General features: G+C 47.9%; 1 protein-coding gene across 1 annotated transcript in view; it reads left to right on the top strand.

The window, feature by feature from the left end:
* The window catches only part of Grk3 (G protein-coupled receptor kinase 3), a 95,080-nt gene that overhangs the window by 24,841 nt on the left and 43,176 nt on the right, over positions 1-27,063 (top strand). The window contains 3 exon segments of the mRNA XM_005078918.4: positions 4,190-4,266; positions 19,293-19,366; positions 25,864-25,965. Of these exon segments, the coding sequence (XP_005078975.1) occupies positions 4,190-4,266; positions 19,293-19,366; positions 25,864-25,965 (253 nt within the window).

Here is a 27,063-nt window from a genome sequence, read left to right as displayed (position 1 = left end):
ACGTATGCATGAATGGGACTGTGGGGAGTATGTATGTGGTGTGTATGTGCCTATTTACATACTCATGCATACTTTAGAGAGAGGCAGTACTGAGGGTAAAGTTTTGGCATCTTCTGAGTTGGATTCTTCATATACAGAGTTGGCTCCTGGTCCTGGGGGAGGGTGGTGGCTGGAGTCTTGGCTGCTGTCAGTCCCTGGACCATTCCTGCAGTCCTGGATAGCAGTGGAAGGAATCTGTCATATAACTGATAATCTTGAGTGACAGTGACTATCCCCCCCTCCCCCTGTGGATCAGGGTTGTTCACGCTATACTTTTAATGTAGTCTTTAAAATATGCCACTGTACTGATATTCTTCCTGTTGCTGTCACCAAATGCCTGACAGAGCCAGCAGAAGGGAGGAAGGGATTACTTCATCACCCTGTTTGAGAGTGCAGTCTACCGTGGTGGGGACAGCATGGCGGCCTGAGCTATGTGTGGCTGCAGGAGCACGAAGTTGCTTGCTTACATCTGAATGGATCAGGAAGTAGAGATACAGGAAGTGGGTTCTGACCATGAACCTCATGACCCATACTCTAATGGCACACTTCCTCCGGCTGTGCCCCATGTCCTAAAGGACCCACACAGCTCCCAACCTGCACTGCCAGCTGCAACCAAGAGTCCGAAGATGCGATCCTGTGGGGCACATTTTACACCAAAGCACAGTTTTCTTCCTGGGAGCCCACAGGCTCGCAGTCACCTGTGGTGCAGCTGTGTCTAGTCTCATGTCAGAGGCCTTCTTGTGCCCTCACTGTTTCCTAATGTCCAAAGTCTCAGTTGGGTCTGGGCGGCACACACCTTTAATCCCAGCACTTGGGAGGGAGAGACAGGTGGATCTCTGTGAGTTCAAGGCCAGCCTGAGGTACCCAGAGAGTTCTAGGACCCTGCCTCAAAAAATTCTTAAAAGTCAAAAGCCTCTTCTGGGGTTGAAGGCAAACTCTTAACTGCAGTGTAAGCAACTTTACAAATATGTTCCTCACTTCCAGCATGCATGCGTAGAGTAAATACTCCCATTCCCAAAGGGAGAGGGGTGAGATGATGCTGGAGTTTCTTGTCACTTTAGTCTGTGTTTGCACAGATGCTATCTATATTACTTATAAAACTGTTGGCTGATGGCCATGAGGCTGTGATTTATCCGGCATGTTACTCCTTCGGAAGAATGATGTCTCTTCTTGGCCTCTCTACCTCTCTCCCCAGAATTCTCCTCATCTCCCACTCCTGCCTATCTTCCTGCCTCTATTGGTCAAACAGTGTTTTATTAATCAACCAATAAGAGAAACATATATACAGAAGAACATCCCCCATCATCTCCTCTTTCCTGTCTAAATAAGAGGAAAGGTTTTAACTTTAACATAGTCAAATTAGCCGGGCGGTGGTGGCACACGCCTTTAATCCCAGCACTCGGGAGGCAGAGGCAGGCGGATTGCTGTGAGTTCAAGGCTGGGCTGGACCGACAGCCTTGAAAACAATACAGAGAAACCCTGTCTCATAAAAACCAAAAAAAAAAAAACCATAGTCAAATTATATATAACAAAACAGCTATCAAGCAAGAACTACAGTCAACAGTATTTAGTCCATTAACATTTGACAAAATTTATAGAAAATATCCAATCATCTATCCTATCATTGTGAGTCTAAACTTTTATATGTAACTATGTGTCTTCAACTCCATCAAAGACCACAGAAGGATAATATATAAACTCTAGAATTGACAGAGACACTAGACACAGGAAAGACCAAACAAAGCAGAGCCTAACCAGCAGAGCAGACCCTGGATTCCATAGCCCCCAGGTCCAGGATTAGGGCTCTTGGGGACATCATTTGGGCTCCAACAGACTCGGCCATCCACACCCTCAACTCTGTTGCCTGTGGCATCTTTGACCACGCTCTTGGGCCTGATCTACCGGGTGCCTGGAGCTTTGTCAGGTATCTCCTATCTCTGGGATCTCCCAGTATCCTGAGTTTCCCATTGCATCTTAGGCTTTACTTTCTCACAAGTTCCTTGCAGCGACTGCGACCCTGCTACACACAGGCCAGGGTTCAGTAGCTTTCTTGCTCTTGCAAAACCAGCACCACGTGGATGCCCATGCATTCAGCTCCAGCTGAGATGTAGCCTGCTGCCCCCCCTGCTCCTTCCCCACCCACCTCACCCCATCCTCATCCTCCCTCATCCCCCCATCCCTGTGGACCACAGCTGCCCTCTGTGGCTGGAAATGAGAAAGCACTCTCCTTGGATGCCTAGGGGTGGGAGTGGGGGTGATGTTCTTTGCTCAGCTGTGACCCTTGTGTTGCAACACCCTGGGCTTCTGGTAAGCAAGGTCCTCTCTACTGTCCCAGCTCTGAGTCTGGAGGTTCTCCATTATCAGTTATAAGGCCCTGACTTTCAGCATCCCCTGAGTGACTTTAACCTCAACTTTACTCACATTCCTGCCAGGTCCTTGATGAACTGCTTGTCTCTCACACGTTCATCTTTCTGCTCTCTGCCACTGAGCGGAAGAAGCTGAAGCAATAGCCACCCCCCCAGCCTGAATACCATGCTACCCTGAGGCAGCCTCTTCTCCTCACCCCGTTTTAGTTCAGCCTCACTCTAGTTTGGGGCACACAGGAAGAAGGCGGTCACACTCTTTGCCAGAATGTAATGTGAATGGTTGCTAGCCTGGCCCTCAAGGAAGCTCTTGTCCCCTTGGACCTGCTGGGTGTGGCCCCCACTGCCTGGGTGTTTTGGACATCCTGGTCTTCTGAACATCTCCTGGAATGGCCCACTAAGTTCTGCTAATAGCATTTAAGGGTTCCTCTGGTACCTAGATCCAAACTCTTCCAAATCCTCTGCAAACTGGCTCATCAGGCCTGAGAGATGCATGGTCAGCTGGTTACAGCCATGCCCTCCATCCCCAGCAGTAGTTCTCTGCTTTTGGGTCTCCATGACTAAATGCACAGCAAGAAAGGGGAAGGGCTTATGTTGCTTTATAGTTTGAAGGTTGTGCTGGCCAGTTTTATGTAAACTTGACACAAGTTAGGAGGGGAAACTCCACTGAGAAAATGTTGTAGGGCATTTTCTTAATTAGTGATTGATAGAGGAGGGCCCAGCCCATTGTGGGAGGGGCCATCCCTGGGGTGGTGGTCCTGGGTTCTATAAGAAAGCAGACTGAGCAAGTCATTGGAAGCAAACCAGTAAGCAGCTCCCCTCCATGACCTCTGCATAAGCTCCTGCCTCCAGGTTCCTGACCTTTGAGATCCTGTCCCGACTACCTTCAGTGATGAACTGCTTAAAGTTCTGTTGTTGTGAAGAGACACCATGACTACCACAACACTTACAAAGAAAAACATCGAATTTGGGCTGGCTTACAGGTTCAAAGGTTTAGTCCATTATCATCATGGTAGGAAGCATGGTGGCATGCAGGCAGATGTGGTACTGGAGAAGGAACAGAGAGTTCTACATTTGTATCTTCAGGCAGCAGAGAGAGAGAGAGACAGAGAGAGACAGAGAGAGACAGAGAGAGACAGAGACAGAGACAGAGAGAGACAGAGAGAGACAGAGAGAGAGACAGAGAGAGACAGAGAGAGACAGAGAGAGAGACAGAGAGAGACAGAGAGACATATACATGCAGACAGAAAGAGAGAGACAGAGACTAGGCCTGGCTTGAGTTCTTAAACCTCAAAGTCCCACTCCCAGTGACACATTTCCTTCAGCAAGGCCACACCTCCTAATGCTACTCCCTACTCATTCAACTATGAGGCTGTGGGGTCCATTCTTATTCAAACCACCACAGCTATGTTATGAATGCCTAAGCCAAATAAATCCTCACTTTTGGTCATGGTGTTTCATCATAGCAATAGTAACCCTGACTAAGACAGCGGTTTAGTCTACCATGGCCAGGAAGGCGTGACGGCAGGAAAGGCTTGTAGCTGTGGCTGTTAGAGTCTGAGGCTGCTTGCTCACATCTGGGTCAACAAACAAACAAAACCAAACATAAACAATAAAACCTAAGGTCAGGCAGTATGTGATACTACTCCCAGCAACCCATTTCCTCCAGCCAGGTCCCACCTCCAGAGTGTCCTCAGCTTCCTCACCCAGGGCCCCTAGTGTGCTCACATCGGAGCCTCTGCAGGGCACTGACCACCCGCGCCCTAACAACCACTCTTATCTTACAGCATCCGGAGCGTGATGCAGAGGTATCTTGCAGAAAGAAACGAAATAACCTTTGACAAGATTTTCAATCAGAAAATCGGTGAGTTCTGCTTCTTCATCTGGTACTGTCATGGTAGCAGCGAGATCTGGTGATATCACAGTGACCTCTGCGCAGAGCCCTTGGTGCTGCGTATGGTGTAGAGCTGAAGAGGGGGGACAGAAGGAACTGGGTGGTTAGCCACTCACTTCACCCCTGCATATTTCCCCTGTGATGCCTCCTGGGGGTGAGCTATTTGGAAACAGAGGGTTTAAGCTTTAAGGCCATTGGTGAGTGTTTGTCCTGAGTCAGAGTGTGTAACGCCACAACCGGGAGGGCAGAGCGAGGAAATGGCTTAGTTCCTCCCCAGCTGGTGAAGAACACCAGGGATGGTTCCCAGAGCTGCCTCTCTCAAGCAGAAGGAGACATTTACTCCAGAGGTTTCTGCCTGTTCACACCAGGTGGGCACTTCTATGCCTCGGGAGGGTCCCTCCCCCTTCCCTGCACCTATTCTCATTGAGAATGCCCGGAGAAGCATCAGGCTTGCTTTTTGTGCCTGAGCGTTAGACTTTCTGGATATTTCTCATAGAGTGACACTCGCCCTGCCTGGGGCCCGTGATCTCTGTGTCTGGCTCCTTTCCCTGATGATGAGGATTTCCGTTATTTCATCTGTTGCTGCATATGTTAGTGCTTCATTCCCTTTCGGGGCTGTGAATGGACATACTGCACTTGGTTTACCCATGAGGGAGGCGAGAGGCCATTGGATCAGCTCTACATTTTGTCCATTCTAAACAAAGTTGCTGTGACCTGTGTGTGAATATTTACAAACCTCTGTCTGTCTGTCTGTCTGTCTGTCTCTGTTTATCTGTCTTTCTCTCTCTGTCCCTCTACCTCCCTTCTTCTCCCTCTCTCTATCTCTGTCTGTCTCTGTCTCTCTCTCTCTGTCTGTGTGTGTGTGTGTGTGTGTAAACAGTCATTCATTTTCCTTAGATGTACATCCCAGAGTAGAGTTGCTGGATTATACAGTAAATTCACATTAAACTGTTAAAGCACATGCCTGGTGGGGGTCTCTGGTTCCCTGAGTCCTCAGAGCCTGCCCCTGGCTGCTTTCCATCTGTTTGGTCACATCTCATTGTGGGTTCTATTTCTCATTCCCTCACAGTTACCGTATTGAGGGTGTTTGAATAATTAACCGTTTCTGGATGGTCTTTGGAGAAATGTCTATTTAAATTTCTTGCCCTTTAGAATTAGGTTGCCTTTGTCATTGTCACGGACATGTTTGAAAATGTGCTCTTGTAGTCAATACCTTCTTTCCTGTTTCACTTGGTGGCATTTGAAACCGAAAGGTTTTAATATTAATGCAGTTTAGTTTGTACATTTTTCTCTTTGTCACAGCTCAGAATCATATCTAAGATGTTTTTGACTAATGGGTTCATAACAACTTTCTTCTAAAAGTTTCATTTTTTCTCTTGTGTTTAGTATTATTGGGATAAGTTTTTTTAATCTACGGTATGCAGATTACTGTTTTATTTGTATAAAGTATTTTACAGTTATTTATTTGTGTATGGGTTCACACGTGCATGCTGGGACGCACAGGAGAGATCAGAAGACAACTTTTGTTCGGGAGCCATTTCTCTCCTTCTCTCATGTGGGTTCTGGGGATTGAACTCAGGCTGTCAGGCATGGCAGGGACCACATTTTATCAGCTGAGACATCTCACCTGCTCCTTTTCCTTTTTATGTGTGGCCTTTCCTTTTCCCACTGGATTGTCCCCGGTAATCTTTGCTGAAGATTGACTGTAGAATTGTCTTGGTGTCGGTTTACCCATGTGTCGGCTTAGGCTAGCATTCATGCCCCTGGCTTTAGAGCAAGGTTTGGAACTGGGAAGTTAAAGTCTGCACCATGCTCTGTTTGCTAGTTTTCAGGTTGTCTGGGGGTCGATTCTGGACCCTTTACAACTATGTGTGAGGTGTTTTAGTAACCCTTTCCAGTTTTCTCTGGGTCTGTGATAGAGAACCTTGAATCCTCGCTGCTGGGAGCCACCGTTTTGACCCTACTAGTGAACAGCCTCTTCTGCTTCAGCTACTTGGGGCAGTGCCAGCCGCCGTCTTTTCCAGTCTGGAGCTTCTCAGCGAGTTCATTCCTAAGTACAGAAGCCTCTTCTGTAGTGTTGAGCTGAAGCTGCTGTGCACTTTTGATTGTTCGTTCCTGGGATTTGGAAATACAATATGTCCTACAGCTAGCTCCTGGGGTTCAAACTAGATTAGTAGTTCTAGTTAGGTGGGTGCTCGTCTATGTGTGCACCTGTGTGTGTCTGTGTCTCTGTGTGTGTATCTCTGCGTGGGCACACAAGTGTGTATGTACATGTGTACCTGTGTGTGTGCAGTGTACCTGTGGTTCATGTATGTGTTTTTTGTATGTGTGCAACAGTGTGTCTCTCTGTGTGGGTGTGTGTACACCTGTGTGTGTGCGCCAGTGTGTATATGTATATGTGTACCTCTGTGTGTGTGTGTGTGTGTATGTGTGTGTGTGCATGCATCTGTGTTTCATGTATGTGTTTTTTTGTATGTGTATACTGGTGTGTCTCTGTATAACATAACTGTAAACCTGTGTGTATGTCTCTGTGTGTGAGCACCAATGTGTGTGTATGTGTATACCTGTGTATTCCTGGTGTGTGTGTGTGTGTGTGTGTGTATGTGTGGTTCATGTGGGGTTTTTTGTGTGTAGTACATTTGTGGTATGTGTGTGTGCATGTAAGTATGTATTCAAGTGTGTATATGTGAATTCATTAGGCTGATGTACAACCTGTTTGAATAATTGTTTTTGTTTTTTCTTTCTAACTTGTGTCTTTATTGTTTTTATTTTTTGTTTTAATTCCTAATTTTTAAAATGTTCTCTTAATCGTTTTTTAGCATGATTTAAAATAACATTTGTCTAGAAATAATTCACAAATTACATTTGATTCTTGGGGCCAAGTATAAGAATTAGGCTTCTCACAAGTTTTGAGAACCAAAGAGTGTATTTCTTAATGGGGGGGCAGGAGAAAGAACATGTGGACAAAATTGAGGCCACCCATCTAATCAAGCCATTGGAAAAGAACATTCCAAGCACTTTTCCTGTAGAGACTGAGATGGACATGATTCATCCTAGGTCCTTATTCTAGAAAGTGTGATGACCACACAGAAACACCGGAACACTAAAAACTATAGATAACACTAGTAAGACATCCTAGGGACTGGTGATGTGGTTTGGTAGGTAGGATGCTTGCCTCAAATGCACAAAGCTCCAGGTTCAATCTCCAACACACACAAACTGGGTGTGGTGGTGCACTCCAGCACTTGGGAGGCAGAGTCGCAGATTTCAAAGATATCCTTGACTAAGTAATGAATTTGAGGCCAGCTTGGGCTACATAAGATCCTGTCTACAAACAAAGAAAACTGTTTAGTATTCAATGCTGTCGATCTTAATGAGCAAAGCTACCTATCTGTTTCCTGGCTCATAAAATAATTGTTTCCGAAGTTTTGCGCCTTGAAGCAGAATAGGCATGTAGCATCTTCAGACATCAATAGCTGGGTGGCCTCCGCCTGGTGGCAACTGAGCATTCTGCATGTGGCCCCAGAGTGGGACCTGTATCTGTGATCGCCCTGCACCCCCATTCTCCCTGACCAATCCTCTCCTGACGGACATCCCAGGTCCCCTCCCCATTTCATCGGCACAGTGTCCTCTAGCTCAGAGTCACCTTCCACCATGGGAGAGGGAAGACAAGGGTCCCGTTTTGATTCAGCACCAATGTTGCTGCCTGCCTTGTGCAGCCTCCACTGAGGGGAGACTTAAATGCCCCTTGATCTTCCTGATAGCGAGATGAACACTCAGCTAAGCTCTGCTAATTGAATTTTCAGTAGAAAGGGCTACGGGGCAGTGGGCGGGTGATCCCTGGGGAGCCTGGGTCAGTCAAGAGTCACAGATTCCTCTGCTTCCGGATAATAAAGCCCTGCAGAGGGAGACACCGAGGAGAGGAAAGAGCCATGGTTAGATACTGGAAGGTGGTCATGGCAGCCACTCGGTCAGCCTGGGTCAGGTAGGGGACCTGCCCCACCCAACAGCCTCAGAACCCTCAGCACCCTTGGAATTGGGGGTGGATTAGAGTCTGAAGTGAAAGCTGATGGAATGGCCACATCTTTTTCCCAAGAAAACTTGTCTTCCTTTTAAACCATCACTCAAATTCCAGAGGCAGCCATAGTCATCACTGCTCAGAGGAAGATTCAGGAAAGGTCCCTTTCAGTCACGTGCCTGCTGCCCTGTGCCTCCTCATCCCTGGAACCAGAGCATGAACACCCCTGGACTCCTTTGACCCATGACTCACAGGCTGGCAAAGCTACCTGCATTTTTTTTAAAGGTACAGTTCCCCTTCTCATGAGCAGCACATGCAAAGCTACCTGCATTTTTTTAAAGGTAGCGTTCCCCCTCTCATGAGCAGCACAGGTCAGACTCCAGCCATAGACTCATCCTCAGCTCACACTGTTGACTTCACTTGTGGTTCACTCCCTAGGGAGCCATGCTGATTGGGTAACATTGTCCCTGCTACCACTGAATTAACCTCAGCTGTCATCTCCTCTCTCCATATACAGCCAAACTAGGGAACAACACGTGCATCTGTAGGGGCCGAGGCTGGTTTGGGAGAGTTCTGGACTCCAAGGCAGGAAGTCCTTCATGAACCTCCACATGCGCACCCAGCCATCAGAACACACAGGGCACCCAAGCATGCACTCAGTACATGGAATACATATACATGTACGGGAAAGTGTGCACACATGCACATAGCACAACAACATGCTTCCATGCAGAGACTATGCACAGCAATCATGAGTGACTGTACATATAGTACACATACATGTGCGTGACTTAGTACACACACACACACACAGGTTCATGTGCACACATGCACTCACACCTCTGGTTCCTTGCTCTGCTTCCTATGGGTATTGATGGCTCCACTGTTCTCCAGACACTCAGGGCCCCACATTCTGGTAGGTGACTGACACATCTGTCCTTGTCACCCTGCCTGTCACTATCCTTCTCCATGCTGCTACTGTAGCCTAAACCATTATCTTCTCTCCAAGATGTTTCAGGACCTTCCCAGCTGGTATCCTAATTTTACTTTCATTCCCTTCCTAACTGCCCAGACACAACACATCACATCAGGCTCGTGTTATGACTCTAACCAGGCAGAGATCTGCTGGGCTCTGTGACTCAGGCCTGCCAAGCAGCCTCAGTTTGTTCTTTTGATCTCACTGTTTGCCTCTGCTCCCTCCTCACTCCTCCCCTCCTTTCTTCTGCCTCCTGAGAAATGTCTCCCCTGCCGTCCTTAGGAGCGCTCAGCTCCCAACCTCATTTCTGTGTTTAAAAACAGCGGCTGTCCACAACAGCAGCTTTGACACCCATGGTCTCAAGATGCTGCAGATTGAGAACATCCTAAGCAAATCACATCTGTGCCAAATGCTGCACTTTCCCTGGTCTGCACTCTCTGAACACATAGCGTTTCACATCAGGAATGATGGAGGGATGGGAAGATGGGACAATGATGGGAGGGTGGGAAGGTGGGATGGTGGGAGGACGAGAGGATGGCGGGATGATGGGATGATAGGAAAATGGGAGGATGGGAGGTGGGAGGATGGGATGGATGGGGAAATGGGAGGATGGGAGGGTGGGAGGATGGGGGGATGGGGGAATGATAGGAGGATAATGGGATGATGGGAGGACGAGAGGATGGCAGGAGGATGGGAAGGTGGGAGGATGAGGGGATGGGAGGATTGGAGGATGGGGATTAGAGGACGAATGGATGGTGGGATGATGGGATGGATAGGAGGATGGGGGATGGGAGGGTGGGAGGATGGGAGGATGGGGGATGGGAGGATGGGGGGATGGGGGTTGGGGGATGGGGGATTGGAGGATAGACATTTGTACAGAAAGATCCTCACTGTATAAAAGTGAATTCAAGAGCTGGTGGCAGTGAGGCAGTCTTCACTGCACTGTTCTGCAGAAAGTGACATTGACATAGGGAAAAGGCACAAAGACCTGGAGTGCTGATTTGTCAGAAGATGGTGGTTTTTAAAGTAGTCTCTGCCCCAACCAGTCTCCAGAAAATCTTGTTCTCTCTTCCCATGTGCCCGACTTGACTGCCACCCAAATTCCCAACCTGTGCACCTAGGATGCAAAGTCTTATATAGTGAGTGATTTTGGTTTTGAGAGAACCCCCTTTTCTCTGGCTCAGTCACACAGCGAACTGCTCAAAATGCTCCAGCTTTGGGGTTCTCAGATAAGGGGCAGAAGGACCTCAGCACCCCTGCTTACCAGTCACTCTAAAGAACTCTAAGTGCATCTCATGCTGAGAAGGGGACACTACAATTTCTGTGTAACAGTCCTGGTTGTCTTGGAACTTGCTCTGTAAACCAGGCTGGCTTGAACCCACAGATGTCCGCCTGCTTCTGCCTTCTGAGTGCTGGGATTAAAGGCGTGTGCCACCACAAACCACCCAGCTCACAATCTATTTCTTTCAGTGGGTGCATGGGTTCAGGTTCCACACAAGTAGGACATCTTATACAAGGACCTTGGGCGCCTCAGGATTTGAGTACCTGGGGATTTTCCAAGTCTGAGGGACAATGCCATTCACTTTGTTGAAATGCCTGCAGCCCCTAGATTTCTGAAGCAATCATTGGCACTTATGAAAAGAAAGTGGGATTTGTTTGTTTGTTGTGCACGTGCTTGCATGTGTGCGTGCGTGCGTATGTGCGGGCCTGTGTGCATATGTGCGTGTGTGTGTGTGTGTGTGTGTGTGTGTGTGTGTGTGTGTGTGTGTAGTTCTTTGGGACTGTGGGTGAAGGGTTTGAATTCCCAATGTGGAATTTCAGCTTAACTCAGGGCTGAGTGTTCAGGAGGTATCTTGGCTCAGATATCCTCAGCTCTGAACTTGCAAGCTGGATTTTCATGCCTTATAAAACAATTGCCCATTTGATTAAAATGATTCCCCACAGGCCTTTTGGCAGTTGGAAGCTTCCAGCAAACAAACCCACTGCTGTCCAGCTGATAAGTATCGAATGTGGGTTTCTCGCAAATGGGTCCCTGGGTCGCTGGATGAAACAGCTCTAACAGCACATTGGAAAACCTGTGTTGCAGTGGACCATCCCTTCCACCCCCCACGTCCCTGCAGGGACTTGCTCTTTCTGAGCTGAAGTCACAGTGTCATCTCAAGTTCAAAGTCCCTGTATCAGGGCCTTCGAAATTCTTTCTGTAGTCCATGTACACCTTCAGGCCCAGCTGGCACTTCCCTTCCTCTAGAACTCTCCCTGGCTTCCCACCACACTCATTTTCCCACAGTGCTGATTCCCTTTGTTCCTAGCCAGGGGACACGGGAAAAAGAAGGGCGACCCCCCTGTCCTCACACGAGTCTGACCCGCTGATAGAGAAACAGAAGCAAAAATCTACTTACCCACGGTGGTGGGGTGACTCCCTGAACATGGTCCTAGCTGTCAGATCTAGAGGCTGTGCTGTGTAGACAAGGAAACTTGAGAGGTTTGCCTACCACTCCAGGAAGTGGGGAAGGAGCCCAGAGAGACCACATGCATTGCTCATACTGGGCCATGGCCCACACAATAGTCACCTCAGTCATGGTGCCCCATGGGACAGACTGCCAGGCTACTTGTAAGGGTCACTCAGATAGGTCTTCACGACTGGCATGCAGACTTCCAACCTTGAGTGGTGGTGATTGACCACAGTCCCTGCATTCAGGAGATGGAGTCAGAAAGACACAAGTTTGCAGGCAGACTGGGTCTTTGTTTCTTTCCCTGTGACTGTGGTAAAATACTCTGACAGAAGCACTCAAAGAAGTGTGGTGGTTTGAATGTGATTGGTTCCCATAAGCTCATTGGGAGTGGCAATATCAGTAGGTGTGGCTTTGTTGGAGTAAGTGTAGTCTTGTTGGAGGAAGTATGTCACTGTGGGGTGGGCCTTGGGGTCTCCTATGCTCAAGCTACCCATAGCTCAGCTCACTTCCTGTTGCCTGCAGATCAGGATGTAAGACTCTTAGCTCTTTTTTTAGTGCCATGTCTGCCTGCATGCCACCATGCTTCCTACCATGATGATTATGAACCTCTGAACCTGTAAGCCAGCCCCAATTATATGTTTCCTTTATGAGAGTTGCTGTAGTCATGGCGTCTCTTCACAGTAATGGAAACCTAAATTAAGATGGAGAAAGGGTTGATTCTGGCTCATGATTCAAGGCACAGTCCGTCATGGTGGGGAAGTCAAGGCAAGAGGAGCCTGAAGCTGATCACAGGACAGCCGATCATGTGACATCCTCAGGCAGGAAGCAGAGAGTGATGACTACAGGCTGCTTCTTCACTCATAGGGTTCAGGACCACAGCTAGGGAATGATGCCACCCGCAGTGGACAGTTCTCAGTTAACTCAATTAAGATAACCTCTCACAGGTGTGCCTGGAGGCTTGCCTTCTTGGTGATTCCAGATCCTGAACCATTGTCTTAGGAAAGTTAAGAACCCAATGCAGGGAGGTGAGAGGATATGGACAGCTTCCTGGGGCCTTTGAGGGGGTCACTCAGGGGTTACTGCTTCATGCAAGCCTTGCTTGGAGTCCTGAAGGCACAGAAAGTTCCAGCCAGCTGAAGTTGGAGGGCAGATGGCCGAGGAATGTCTTGTGGAGAATCGGCAAGTGAGAGGAGAGTGTGTTGAGGGTCTTAGTGTGTGGAGATCAGATGTATGGTGAATACAATACATAAATACAGTATGCAAATATGGTGGGTGGAATCTTTCGCTCGACCTGGACTGGCCTGGGTAGGGAGGATGTGGAGACTGCTCTTCATGGGGGCAAAACAGGTGTGCACTGTGGGGAAACGTGTCTTTTCAAATGTCTGCAGCAGCATCCGTAGATGTTGGAAGACACTGGGATGGCACTGGGGAAGGGCTGGTGGGAGAAGACATTGGAGGTTAGAGGAGCAGCAGTCTCCTAGGGCGCTGGATGCTGGTGTGGTGTAAGGAAGCTGTGGGGTGAGCCCTTGGTACCTCTCCCTCAACAGGCCAGCCTGTCCCTGTGTTCAAGGCAGCTGTTGGCTTTCTGGGTCTCTCTAGTCAGTGTGCTCCAGATCCAAGGGCTCCCCATGACATATGTGTAGCATGAGGTACATGAAGTACAAGACTCTCTTTTGTTTCCAGGAAATTTGTGTGAAATCTAGGACCCCTAGGAAGGAGTTCTCATGGACTCAGTCGGCACAGAACACAGGGTGGATGTGCCTTGCCCATTGGTTGATCTTGGCTACCTCTTGTTGGGTCTGGATGTGCTGGGCCCATGTGGTCTGTGACACATTCTGTGTGACATGCACAGAGCCGGTGTAGGTGGATGGTTCTGCACAGCTCTTTGGGTAATATTTGTCTGGTAGTTTATTAGACTATTTCTTTACAAATCATTTGAAATTGGCTTGATTGTCAGTGTGCTATAGAAGAATGTGTTTGTTAGTTTTCTGTCAACTTGACACAAGCTAGAGTCATTTGTAAAGAGGGCTTCTTGTGAAGATTCAAGTCCACATAGAAAAGTGTCCATCACTTACTCACAGTTATGGTGGCTCACCCGTTAATCCCAGTGCCCTGGAGGCAGAGGCAAACAGATCTTTGAGTCTGAGGCCAGCCTGGTCTATAGAGCAAGTTCTAGGGCAGCCAAAGCTGCACAGAGAAGCCCTGTCTCAGAAAACTAAACAACATAAAACAACAACAAAAAGTTTAACCAAGGGGGCCAGACAGATGGTTTAGTAGGTAAAGGTGCTTGCCACCAAACCTGACAATCCAAGTTCTATCCCCAGTGCCCACTTGTTTGAGGGAGGGGACTGACCCCTGCAAGGGAATTGACTCCTGTGACCTCCACATGCTTGCCATGGACACACACACACACACACACACACACACACACACAGAGAGAGAGAGAGAGAGAGAGAGAGATAGATAAATGGATAAATAAATGTGACTTAAAAAGTTTAACTTGAAAGATGTGGAAGTGCATCAGGGAGGCAGTTAGCTATGTGCTCGTTTTATTATATTTCTTGGTTCCTGTTGGAACTGAGGTGAATCCAGAGGGAGCAACAAGGACTGGCAATGTGGGCTAGTCAGATCAGCTGGGAGCAGCCAGGCCTGTGGTATGGTGCCTTTTCTTCCCTCTCTTATGAGCTTACTGTTCAAGGTTCCTTTTATTAGCCCATATGCAGGACACATGAGAATCTGACCCCTCATTCCAGTGGCTGAGGGTGCTGGACATAGCTCCATGCACCGGTATTACATGTTTTGGGGTAGAAGTACTAAGTCCTTTTACTCAAGTAATTTTGTATTGAACTGTGCCTAGAGCGGAGTTTTCAGAGGTCTTCGGAGGGTCTCCATGCAAGGCCTTTCCCAGACACATGGCTTGCAGGCATCTTCCTCCAAATACTCAGGCTTCTCTTGCAGCTTCTAATATAGAAGCTCTAATGCGTACCAAAGTGCACTTTGCTGTGTTTTTCTTCTACAGACGGGCAGGCTGTTAGTGACCTTGGCTAACCTCAGAGTAGCAAAGAACTTCTTCGTTCTTTCTACCACGTTCATCAGCCAGTCTGTTTGACTGCAACTTCTGTAGCGGTTCCTGTTGTTCAGGCTGAGCAGTTACAGTCGACAGAGGTTCAGCAGTCTCTTGAAAGCCCTCTCCCTGCCTTGAGTTGTGTCTCTGCACATCTGTCCTCTGTTCTGCCCACTGCTCTGTGTGCGTGCACAGCACGGGGAAAGCTGGAGCTGAATACGTTCCCAGATAGCCCCAGCCTCTACCTTTGCTGTCTGCCTTCTTCCACATACATGCTGGAGTTTTTACAAAACTTCCTGCTGAGCCTTGCACGGGGATCATGCTAAGACAACGGCGATCCTGATTCTTCCTGCCCACAAACATGGTGCTTCTCTCTCTCTCTGCTCATTTGTGGGTTTTTTTTGGTTTTTTGAGACAGAGTTTCTCTGTATTATTTTGGAGGCTGTCCTGGAACTCACTCTGTAGACCAGGCTGGCCTCAAACTCACAGATCCACCTGCCTCTGCCTCCCGAGTGCTGGGATTAAAGGTGTGCACCACCAATGCCCGGCCTGTGGTTTTTTGTTTTTTTTTTTATTGTGAACATTGGTGTTTTGTAACTTTTAGTCCAGGAGTCATACACATACCTGGCTAGGCTTGTTCCCGGATGTTGCGCCTTTTGGTGTTATGTTGAACTGCACTGCTGTGTACCAAAGCTTGAAGTAAATCTATTGAGTTAGTTGATCTCATCGTCTTTTATTGCATTGTAGCTCAGTTTCTAGACAGACACTGCTCTTTCAAGACAGTATTTATGGTTGTACATTTTTCATGTTGAATCTGGAGCTTCTTGGCTTGACCTTTGAAACTTTGTAAGAAAATGCAATACAGATGATTTTATTACCATGGCTTTTTGTTATTCTGAACAACATGATTATGGCGAGTGTTCACTGTCTGCCCTTTGGATAATTTTATTTTTATTCTTGGGCCATTGAGTTTCTGGCGTCTCCTGTCTGGGTGCTGCACGCTTGCAGTATCTCCCACCGCAGACTTGCTTCTGATTCACTGTCCTCTGGTCTTTACACCGTGAGTGCTACTTAGGCTGATGTCCGACCACTCGTCCCACAGTGTGACTGTATGATTCACTTTGCTGTGTTTAGAAAAAAACAAAAGAATCTTAGTGCTGAAGAGCCTCTGGAGACTGATCCAAGACCCTTCCTTTTAAAATAGCATTATAATAATAATTATTATCATTATTATTATGGTTTTTCAGGACAGGATTTCTCTGTAGCTTGGGAGGCTGTCCTGGAACTCACTCTGTAGACCAGGTCTCAAACTGACAGAGATCCACCTGCTCTGCCTTCCGAGTCCTGTGATTAAAGACATGTGCATTATTTATTTGTGTGTGTGTGTGTGTGTGTGTGTGTGTGTGTGTGTGTGTGTGTGTAGGTGTATCTATAGAAGTCAGGGGTTCAAATTCAGGTTGTCAGCTTGGTGGCAAGCTCCTTTACTCACTGAGCCATCTCACTGGTCCAAAGTCTCTCTCTCTCTTGTCTCTCTCTCTCTCTCTCTCTCTCTCTCTCTCTCTCTCATTTTTAGAGCTGAAACACACACAAGTGTTAGAGAAACACAATATGGGTTTTGTGAGCTTGTTCCCCTTAGTGAGGAGTGAGGCAGGTGCGACTCATGTGCAGTGTTTCCGGGTAATTCACATCCTCGCTCAGTGGTTCCTGAAGGTGCTGGAGAGAAACGTGGAAGCTGGAAATATCCACCTGAAGGCATTTCTGAGAACCCTTGCAGCATGTGATCTTGGTTAACCCTGTTACTCCTCTCTCCTCCCTCAGCATCAGGTTAATTGCAGTGGATCTTAGACATACACTCCAGGTAAATTATATTACCATTCCCATCCTTTCGTGTTTGCTTGAGGATATAACATACTCAAAGTTTGTTTTTATTTTTCTTTAGTGCCAAACTCAGCAATCTCAAGTGCTTAGGAAATTGCTAATTACAAAAGGAATGCATATTTGAAAGTCACACTGATAGCATTTTGTTTCTATTATTGGCCACATAAAATTTTTAATTGCTAAAGGCAAGAGTCTGGTTATATCTCCAGTATAATATAATAGCTCCTCCAGGAAATTATATAACCATAAATTATTTTTTTTTACTTTACCCCTGCCACTGTTTTGTTGTTGTTTTATTTTTAAGACATGGTGTCTCCTTGTGGCCCATACCAGCCTAGAATTCACTATATAGCCCAGGATAGGCTAGAATTTTAACAGTCCTTCTGCCTCAGCCTCCTGGGTGCTGGATTTTAGGTAGGTACCATTTGACTGTATATTGACTTTTTAAAAATATAGATTTGTATTTTCTGTCATTTTAAGTGCCCTCAGTCCCCAGAACAGATTAAGGAGCCTCATTCTAAAAGCCCTGAGCTCTTCTTTCTTCTTATTCTCTTGTGTTTTTTCCCTTTGTCTGTGTGTGAGTGTGAGTGTGTATATATGTGTGAGTGTATGAGTGTGTATGTGTGTGAGAGTGTGATTGTGTATATATATTGCGAATATGTGAGTGTGTATATGTATGTGAGTGTGTGTGTGTATGTGTGTGAATCAGATGTGCCATGCTCCTCCAAACATGAATAAATTTGTGTGTCTCAGGAACAGGGCTCCTCTCTGAGCTGCCCATGGTACAGTGCCAGTGTCTGCACAGCCCACATCCACCAGGGAACCGACCACTGAAGTGTTCACAGTCCACACCCACACCGGCAGCAATCCTCCTTTGCCTGTCCCCATTGCCATCCTTTCTCTGGTTGGCCCCTCAGTTTTCCCTGGGTTTCCTGGCACTCCCATTTGGAGGAGCACAGGATGACCGCCCTGTGAATAAGCCATGACTTTGGTTGTCAGTTACAGCTCTGTGTACACACATGTGTGCACACAGTGTCCTCTGCCACCCAGTGTGGCTTAGTGTTTACACAGACTCATCCTAAAACGTGGAGGAAGTCTCCATACAGCTTATCATTTCTGAGCTGGTAGTCAGTTACAGCTGCCTTCTATTCCCCCACATCCTCTGCTGCCCTAAGCCCCTGCACTGAGGTCTTTACCTGTGCAGCGGTGGCCCTCACCTTCACTCCTGAAGGGTCTGGACTCTGAGCTGCCCATTCTGAGTTGGGCTGAGGTTCCCACCGTGGCCATAGTCATTAGTGCTTAGTGAGGTCCCTCCTTCCTTCGTGGCACATGCGTCCTTTCTCGTCTTCCTGGTGAGTCCCCATTCAAGTGCACTTGGTCTTCAGTCACTCACTGGAGTCCCTTGGGTGCCTATGGATTTGGAGGTGGGAGGAGCTGTGGCACTACCGGCCCTCCCTAGCAATGCAGGAGGCCCAAACTGAGCACCTGGCTGTCTTAGAGATTCAGAGTACATAATAAACATTGAGAGAATGGCAGGCACATGGAGTCCCTTCTATGTATCTGTACCCAAATTGTTCAACTTTGATGCCCAGACATTTGCCCACTCTATTATTGGGGTGTTTCTCTTTTAAAGATCCACTGATGAGAATTTCACCCGGGAGCTGGAGAGGTGGCTCAGTGGTTAGGAGTACTTACTGCTCCTCCAGGGGCTGGGGATGTTCAGATACCAGAACTTAACCCTGAGAGCAACCTCACGTCTAGCTCCAGGAGATCCAGCTCCCTCTTCTGTCTTGGCAGGTAGATACCTTTCCTGGCCTAGCCATCTTCATACCCCCCATCCGTTTGGAGTCTTTGATTCCTTCCTCTCTACCCTCAATGCCCTTGGCTTGTTCAGGCTCCACAGTGAGGCTTCTGCTGAGTGTCATGGTTCTGAAGGACAGGAGGCTTGAAACTCAAAACACAAACTGGAGTGGAGGGCTGGTATCTGCCGGGAGGCCTGTGGGGAAAGCTGTGGGAAGGGATAAGCTTTCCTGGGTCAGGAGGTGCTCTGTGCAGTGACACGAGATAAGCTTGCTTTGCAAGCTTAAGGGTCTCAGGTTGGATGCCCAGCACCCATCTGAAAACCCAGGTGTGTCTGCGCTCACCTCTACCTCCAGCTCTGGGGGCGCAGAGACAGGTAGATTCCAGAGCTCACCAGGAGACACCTGTTATTGACGTCTAGCCTGCACACGTGCACACACTTACCCGCACCTCTTGGACTGTTAATTCACTGTAGTGACCTGGGACCCAGGGTGGTGGTACCAATGTGCATTTAAACAATGGGAGGGGCCTTAAGCAGAGGGAAAAAATGCCAAGCCAGATATGTATGGTACAGTCACCTGGGATCCATCCCTCCAAGTTGTCCTTGGCCTTTTCAATTTCTCTCTCTCTCTCTCTCTCTCTCTCTCTCTCTCTCTCTCTCTCTCTCTCTCTCTCTCTCTCTCTCTCTCTCTCTCTCTGAAGTAGGGGAGGGAGATGCTAAGTTATAAACATGTTATTTCGAAGAAGCCCTGCAGGATAAAATTTTTCTTGTTTCCCTGGCTGAATTTTTTCCTTCTTTCCCTTTAGGCTTCCTGCTATTTAAAGACTTCTGTCTGAATGAAATCGATGAAGCCGTGCCGCAGGTGAAGTTTTATGAAGAGGTAAGACTCTGCCCTCTCATGCAATTCCCTCCCAATGTGTGCTCGGCTTAACGTTGGAAAAAATATTAAGGATCATAAACACCTTACATAATTCAGAAGTTCATTAAACAGCTTGGCGGTGGCAGATGGCGTTAGCAGCGCTGGCCATGCTCAGGCTCTAGAATAGTCATGACCCTTTGGGGGGAATCCAATGAGTCTTTCATGGGGTCACAGATATTTGCATTATGATTCATAACAGTAGCAAAGTTACATTATGAAGTCGCAAAGAAAATTATTTTAGGGTTGGGGTCACTATGACTTGAGGAACTGCATTAAGGGTTGCAACATCAGGAAAGGTTAAGAACCACGATCTAGAGGCGTTGGAGCACAAGCGAGGAAGAGTGCAGCTGACTAGAGGCTCCAGAGTCATTCGGAGGTCATAGGCGACACCTGACTTTTGGCCAGCTGTAGACTTTGGTTGTGGGTTGCTGGGTTTGAAAGAGAACCTAAAACCCGAAGTTTCCTGGCCCTCTTGGAGGACTACAGTGGAGACTTTGTGGGGCCTGGGGCTCCCAGACACACATCTGCTTTCCCTAAGACACTGGGTGAAGTTTGAGGGGCCTGAAGAGTTAGTGTAGAAGTTTCTGGAAGGTCCATTGAACTCTAACTTAGCCTTATGAGGGTTAGAGAATGAAGACCTCCTGGGAGCCAAATGTGTAAGCGAGGGACACCCTGGTGGAGTGATCTGTCCACTGCTAACGTACAGCCACTCTTTTGGGGTGAAATGGGTAGTTGGGAATTCAGGCGCCCCACTGGCTAGAGAGATGATGCTTCTTCAGTGGGAGACAGAGAGAGTGGAGATGTTTCAGGGACTCAACTGAAACCATATGAGCTGGAAAGGACCCTGTCCCTCAAGACACATGCTGAACACTGAAGCCCAGGAGAGTGGGATGCCACCAGGCTAGGCTGAGAACTCCTTGATCTCTAGGAAAGACCTGTCCTTTAACTCCATGGAAGGCCACACTCAGGAAGGGATCAGATCAGAGGCAGGCCAGGCACAGGGAGAGCCTTTCCTTGATGGATGCAGGAAGCAAGGTGACAGGACACAAAGACGGGTAGACAGACGCACCGATAAATCAAATAGTGGAGTAATTGGCAAGTACTCTGAATAACTGCCGGTAGAAGCCAGAGAGGGTTGAAGTGGGTGGGTGGGGGGTTGTTGGCACAAGCCTGCGATCCCACACACATAAGGCAGAGGTGGTATGGTCCCGAGTCCATCCTGCCCCTTCCCATCATGCCCTCCGGGTGCTGTGAGATGTGACAAGTCACATGGCCGTCTCTGGCGCGAAAGATGCCAAACTCCCTGAACTCAAAGGGCTCACATCATGGGGACTTAAGCCTGCCCACTTCTCAGGACAGCCGTCATGACAGACAATCTTAGAAGAGAGAATGTAACAGCAGAGGGTCAGTTCCTAAGATTCCCCCCCGCTTGTTCGGTCATATTCATTGACCACCAGCCTCATGCCTGGCACTGTGCAGTGAATAAAAGGCAGAGTCCTGTCTGTCTCTGAGCTTTCGCTCTGGTAGAGAAAGCCAACAGTCAGCTGCTCCAGGGGCTCAGACAGACCCAGTGTGGTGCATTGTGGATTGGTGACCACTCTACAGGGATGAGTTCAAGGTCATTTCAGCAATGTGGCATTCAAACAAGAACGTGGGTGACAAGAAGACTGGAGGTGGGGTCGGGAGAGCACAGGAGGCCACACAGCTCCCATGGTGGGAGGAGCCTGGCATGTGAGGAGCTTATACTCAGGAGGGCAGTGTGGAAGTGGGGGATGGGGAAGACAGGCGAGTTAAACCACAGACACGGTGGCAGATTCTAGTGTGGAAAAGCGGTGTGTCGCGTGTGCTGATTGGTGGCCTCTCCCATGTGTTGGGTGCCCTTCATCCTGACTCACTTCACCTCAGGTCTTTGTCACCTGTGAGAGAGATGTTAAAATCTCCCATTCTGATGCTGAAAGGCCTTTCTGATGTCTGTTGTCATTTTCCCTGTATGTTGGAGCTCGGTGGAGGCTCACACTGGGATGTCACTGTATGAAGTGCCCGGTCTCTCGGTCTCTCATATAAGAGCCCTCCTTTGTCCTAAGCTGGGTTCTTCGTCCCTGGGCTGTGGCCACAGCCACACCTTCTCCTTGTGCTTCTGGGGAGGTCCCTTCTGGGCAAGTGTCACTTGCGTCTCAAGTGTTTTGACATAGGTAAATGTGTCTGCTCTCCATGATTTTAGTCGTCATACTCATTTTGCAGAGTTTGTTGAAATTCTTCAGCCTGCACATTTACATCTTTAACCAAATCTGAAGCAACTGGAACGATCATCTCTTAGAGCACACACTCTCCTCTCTTCCTGGGCCCTGGTCACATTTTCATGATCGACGGATATTTTCCTGTTGTTTTTCTGTCAATGTTTTCTCTTTCTCTTCCAGAAACTGGATATCTTTGGCCTGTCTTCAAACCCACACACCCTTTGTCTTCAGCTTCTGCAGCCTGCTCTCCCATCCATCCATCCATCCATCATCCATCCATCCATCCATCCATCCATTGAGCCCTTTAGTTCAGATTCTAGAATCTCACTTCTGAAAATTCCAGTTGATTTTTTTATAGCTGCTGTTCTGTTTTTATTTCTATTGCTGCGATAAAATACCCAGACAAGAAACTCAGGGGAGGAAGGGATTATTTTGCTTAAAATCCTGGATCACAGTCTGTTGCTGAAGTCAAGGCAGGAGCTTGGAGCAGGTCACATTACAGTCAGGAGTAGGAAGGCCCCAACGCTGTTCCTTGTTGATTTGCTCTGGGCTAACTTTCTCCTCACAGCCTTTCAGGACCCTCCTTCCCCACCTAGGGCACAATGGCCCTTGATGGACCGAGCCTTCTCACATCAATTAACAATCCAGACAATGTTCCATAGATTTTCCCAAGGGCCACCTGCTGCAGAAACCTCCTCAGCATTCCTGTCTTCCTGGGCGATTCTAGGCCACAGCAAGTTGATGTTAAAGCTAAGTAGCATGACTATTCCATTCTGCTGTTACGCATCCCTTCCTTCATCACCCAGATGTTCTGTTGTATCTAATTATAGTCACTGATGTGCAGTGCTTGCCCTGGTAATTCCAGCCCTGATCTTGTTGGAATTGACCTGCTTTTTCTGTGTGTTTCCTTCACAGGTTAACAACAAAAACACATGTGAATACGCGCACACACACACACATGTCTATTAGTGTAACCACGCGTACACATACACACACACACACACACACACACACACACACACACGAACACGTCTATCAGTGTAACTGACAATCAAAGCTGCCCTAAACTCCCGAAAGGGTGTGTGTTGTTTAGTGCCAGCAGACACTGAGCCTGGCCCTCCCACATCCCTGTGCAGTGTGTCACCACTGAGTCTTGTTCAGTTCCTCAGCCTTTCTGGGCCACTGAGATTGACCATGCCCCGATGTCCTCACATCATCACCTACCCAGCAAGGTGGACAGAATATCTGTGTGGATTTTGAAGCCTGCCTTTGTGGTTCTTCTTCTCCAGAATGCTCTTCTCTCATAGCCTCTGTCTGACGCCCCTTCTCCATCATCCCTGCCTGATAGGCCACTCTCCGGTGCTTCCTTGGATGGACAGTCACTGCCTCAGGAGGACCATTCTGCTCCAAGCTAGTTGTCTGGGACTGTGACTGATTTTGAATGAAGCACAAGCATGGAGGGGCTGATGGGTTAGAAGACACAAGGGTGCGGCATGTAAGCCAAGAGTGGAGTCCACTGTTGCCCTCACCATAACTGGGGTGGAACGTGGTGGCCATGGTCTGCTACAAGTGGAGACAGGGCTCCTTTAGATGAACCCAAATAGAGATGCTCTGTAGCTGCTTTGTAGGAAAGGTCAAATGTGTGGTTGCTACTGGCATCTGTGGACCTGATATCTTTCCCTAAGATGTGCGTGGCTAGCGACAAAAGCCTTACAGAACCTCCAGTGCTCTGAAGCCAGTGGGAGACTGAGAGGAATGGAATTGAAGCCCTGGAGATACAGAACTGGAATCCCAGAGAGATGGAGATAGGACACAGCTGTGGCCTGGGCAGTGACATGCTCAGCCATGTGTGTGTCCAAGCAGAGAGCAACTGCATGTTGGAGGCATGCCGTCACCCCTGACAGTACTTCGGTTCTTCAGCATGGAGACACCTCTAAAGTGGTCCCACCTACTTAAGAACCCGGTCAGCCCTCCTACCAGCATTGGGGGTCATGTTACTAAATTAAGAATTCCTTTTGGCCAACAGAGTCATGGCCTGTTCTTTAATTTGTGAGCCTTCTGAAAGGAAGGGAGATACGAGTTTTGGTGCTGGTCCCATGCTTGCTCTATTTCCTCTGGTGTTCATGTAGGGCTAATCAGACGCTCGGAACACAGATACAGTGCTGTGCCTCATTGGTTCATGAAGCCAGGATTGTCTGTGTAGCAGCAGGAGACAAATCATGGAGACTTCCAGGGAATTAGCACGTGACTCATCAGATGCCACTCTGCCGCACAGGTCCCCTGGACTCGTATCCCATCACGCTTGGGTTCAGGATATTAGTTGGGGAGTAGTGCACTATGGCTTGAGGTTGTTTGCATGTCAAGGGACAAACCTTGGCCTCTGATTGGGTTGCATCTGTTCTAGAATTCAGGCTTTCTGGCATTAACCCTTGAATCTCCCAAGACCAAAACGAAACCAGAGGAACCAACAAGCAGAGCAATCGACCAAGCCCCAGTCCTGTTGTTTCTGATGGCTTTGGGTACATTGTGCCTGACTTTGGCCACCTGGCAATGGCATCTATGCAGCTGCCGTGTGGTTAGTTTTCAGAAACTGGAGTAGAATAGTTGAATATGGTTCCTTAGTTGCGACAACTTCACTGAGCTGCCACTGTGCAGGGACCTCTGATCCTCTTGCCCACAGTGACTGTTGTCTGCCCCAAGAAGACCCCGTTCCAAGCCCTAGAAGTCCCATAGGCATGATGGACAGCCACCATGCTACATTGATGAGTGGATCCCAGCAAATTCTCAGGAACCTGCTAGTTTTTACAGGGCCTCAGTGGGACACTGCCCTGTTGTAGAGGTTTCTGTCCAGCCACCCTTGAGCCCAAAATAAACACACGGATGCTATATTAATTATTAAACTGATGGCCGATGGCTAGGGCTTCTTACTGGTTAGCTCTGCTTTAATTATTAACCCATTTCTATTAATCTAAGCATTTCCACATGGTCTTATCTTACAAGAGAACACCTGGCACTCCTGTCTACCCAGGCTTTACATGGAGGCCTCTTTCTACAGTCTTTCTGTCTACCTTTCCCAGAATTCTTCCTGTCTCCTAGCCCTGCCTATTTCCCTGCCTCTTTCAGCCAAACAGTGTTTTACTCATCAGCCAATAAGAGAAGCATATATACAGAAGGACATCTACCATCTCTACCCCCTCCAAACTACGACATCATCTGTGTGAGAAATCTTTGTAGGATTGACTGGTTTTGATTCTAGTATGTGACCACCAGTCTGTGAGGTCAAAGTTACTCCCACAGGGAGGTCCCTGTTTCTTCCAACCAGGGTGGACGGCTCTCAGGTGTGACACCATGAGTGTAGGTCACATGCAGCATTGTGGTGTGTGACAAGTGTCTCTACCTTCATGTTTCATTGTCTTCAGTATTGTCTTGTGTTGTTGAAATGTATGTGTAAAGAAATGGGAACAGTTTTCTGACCAGAGACCTCTTGTGATCATATTTTAGCAACTGGGACCATTCCCACATATGACAGTTGTCCCTAAACTCCATTCCATTTAGTCAACTGGTGGCCTTCCCTAGCATAGCATGTGAACTATAGTATGACCTTCTTTCCTTCCAACTGTTTAGCTGTCTAGCCCAAGTTAGCCTTGGCCACACTCCTGCTGCCTCTGCCTCCAGAGAACTGGGACAACAGCCACGCACATGCCACCCCAGGCCTGCAATTACACTAGTGCTGGAAAACCAATGCTTTTATCCAGGAGTCCATTCTACCTCCCAATACACTCTTTCTTCATACGACTTTTAGAAATCTCATGGCAAATTAGGACTCATTCCCCCTGATGATGATGGAACTCTGGTCGAGTGTGAACATGCTCCATCTCAGGGCTGAACAAGCGTAGCCAGATGAGAAAATCTTTGCTTTGGAGTGACCTGGCCGGGCGGATGGCACCTGACCTCTGTGCTGCAGGGTGGCTGTGGCCACAGTAGTCTTTGTTTCCATATTAAAAGGCTCAGGGTCACCACAGAGGGAAATCCATTGTGTTTCTAGCTGGGCCTAACTTGATGCAATCTGGTTATCCCCTCACGCGAAGTCATTTTTTAGCTGCTTCGGTAATTTGTCTTATCTCTCGTGGGGAAGGGTTCCTGGCTGGGTCAGTCATGGTTCTAAATAAAGCCGGTTTCTAGGAAGCCGTAAGCTAATGTTGATGACTTCCGGAAATGCAGATAAAAGAATACGAGAAACTGGACAACGAAGAGGACCGGCTGCGCCGGAGCCGACAGATGTACGATGCCTACATCATGCGGGAGCTCCTGTCCTGTACACATGTGAGTGTCCCACTGCCTGGGGTTCCAGGAGGGAGCACAGCTGTATGGCTGCAATCCTGGGATGGGATCTGGGTCTTCTTTTCTGACTCAGTGTCTCCTGGTACACCATACATTTGCTTTATTCCCTGAAGCCAATGCTGGCACTGCCGGGAGCTGATGCTGTGAGAGGCTCGTTTGGATCATGAAGAAAAGTCTCTATTCTAGGCTTGATAAACAGAATGAGGATTTATTCTCATTCTTAACCTCACTATTTGATAGGGTCTCTATGTAGCCCAGGCTGAACTTCAACTCCCGATCCCTTTACCTCATTGTCCTATGCAGTAAGGCTACAAGCATACACTTCCACACCTAGATGCTACCGCCGCTGGTGTGATGATGATGGTCTGATCATGTGATGATGAGATTGGCGATGTGATGGTGAGGATGGTGTGGTGATGAGGAGGAGAATGATGAGGAGGGTGATGATGATGATGTGATGATTAGAGTTGCTGTATAGTTTGAGAACCTAGAATTGAACCCAGTGCTTTATGCTTGGTAGGCAAATACCACTGGGCCATCTCCCTAGCCTTGCTCTATTAGTTTTAATTTAGATGTACTTTAATAATTAGGTGAATCAGAATTTGACTAATATAAATCATCAGTGATGTATTGGGATTAATAAGGACTATAATTATTATGTTAATTTTATTCATGAATAGTTAAGTGATGGGTGAAATTGCTGTTTTCCTTAGAAGTCGGATAAACAATCTAATTGGGATAAACTAGATTTTTCAGGAACTGACTTCACCAGATGTAAGTGGGCTAATTATCAGGGTAGAATCTGCCACGTGGAGGATGCCTCTGTACCAGTGCAGGTCATTTTATAAAGGACATACAGTCTTCACCTACTCCATCCAGGTCATGGCCACTAGCCACAAAGGCTATTTGAGCTTATTTGATGTTAGATGAAGTTGCTTCGGAGCTCCCTGTCTGACTTATCTCGAGCATCCTGGGGCTTTGTGTGGCCATAGGCTCCCATATGAGACACCCCAAGGCACAACATTGTCCTACTGGATGGCCCCATCATGCCTTTAGCACCACAGTTCTCAGTGACGTGTG

The sequence above is a fragment of the Mesocricetus auratus genome, unplaced genomic scaffold (assembly GCF_017639785.1).
Source record: "Mesocricetus auratus isolate SY011 unplaced genomic scaffold, BCM_Maur_2.0 Super-Scaffold_100025, whole genome shotgun sequence".
Classification (NCBI taxonomy): Eukaryota; Metazoa; Chordata; class Mammalia; order Rodentia; family Cricetidae; genus Mesocricetus; species Mesocricetus auratus.
Note: the sequence above shows the minus strand (reverse complement) of the source record. Positions and strands in the feature narration are given on the sequence as shown.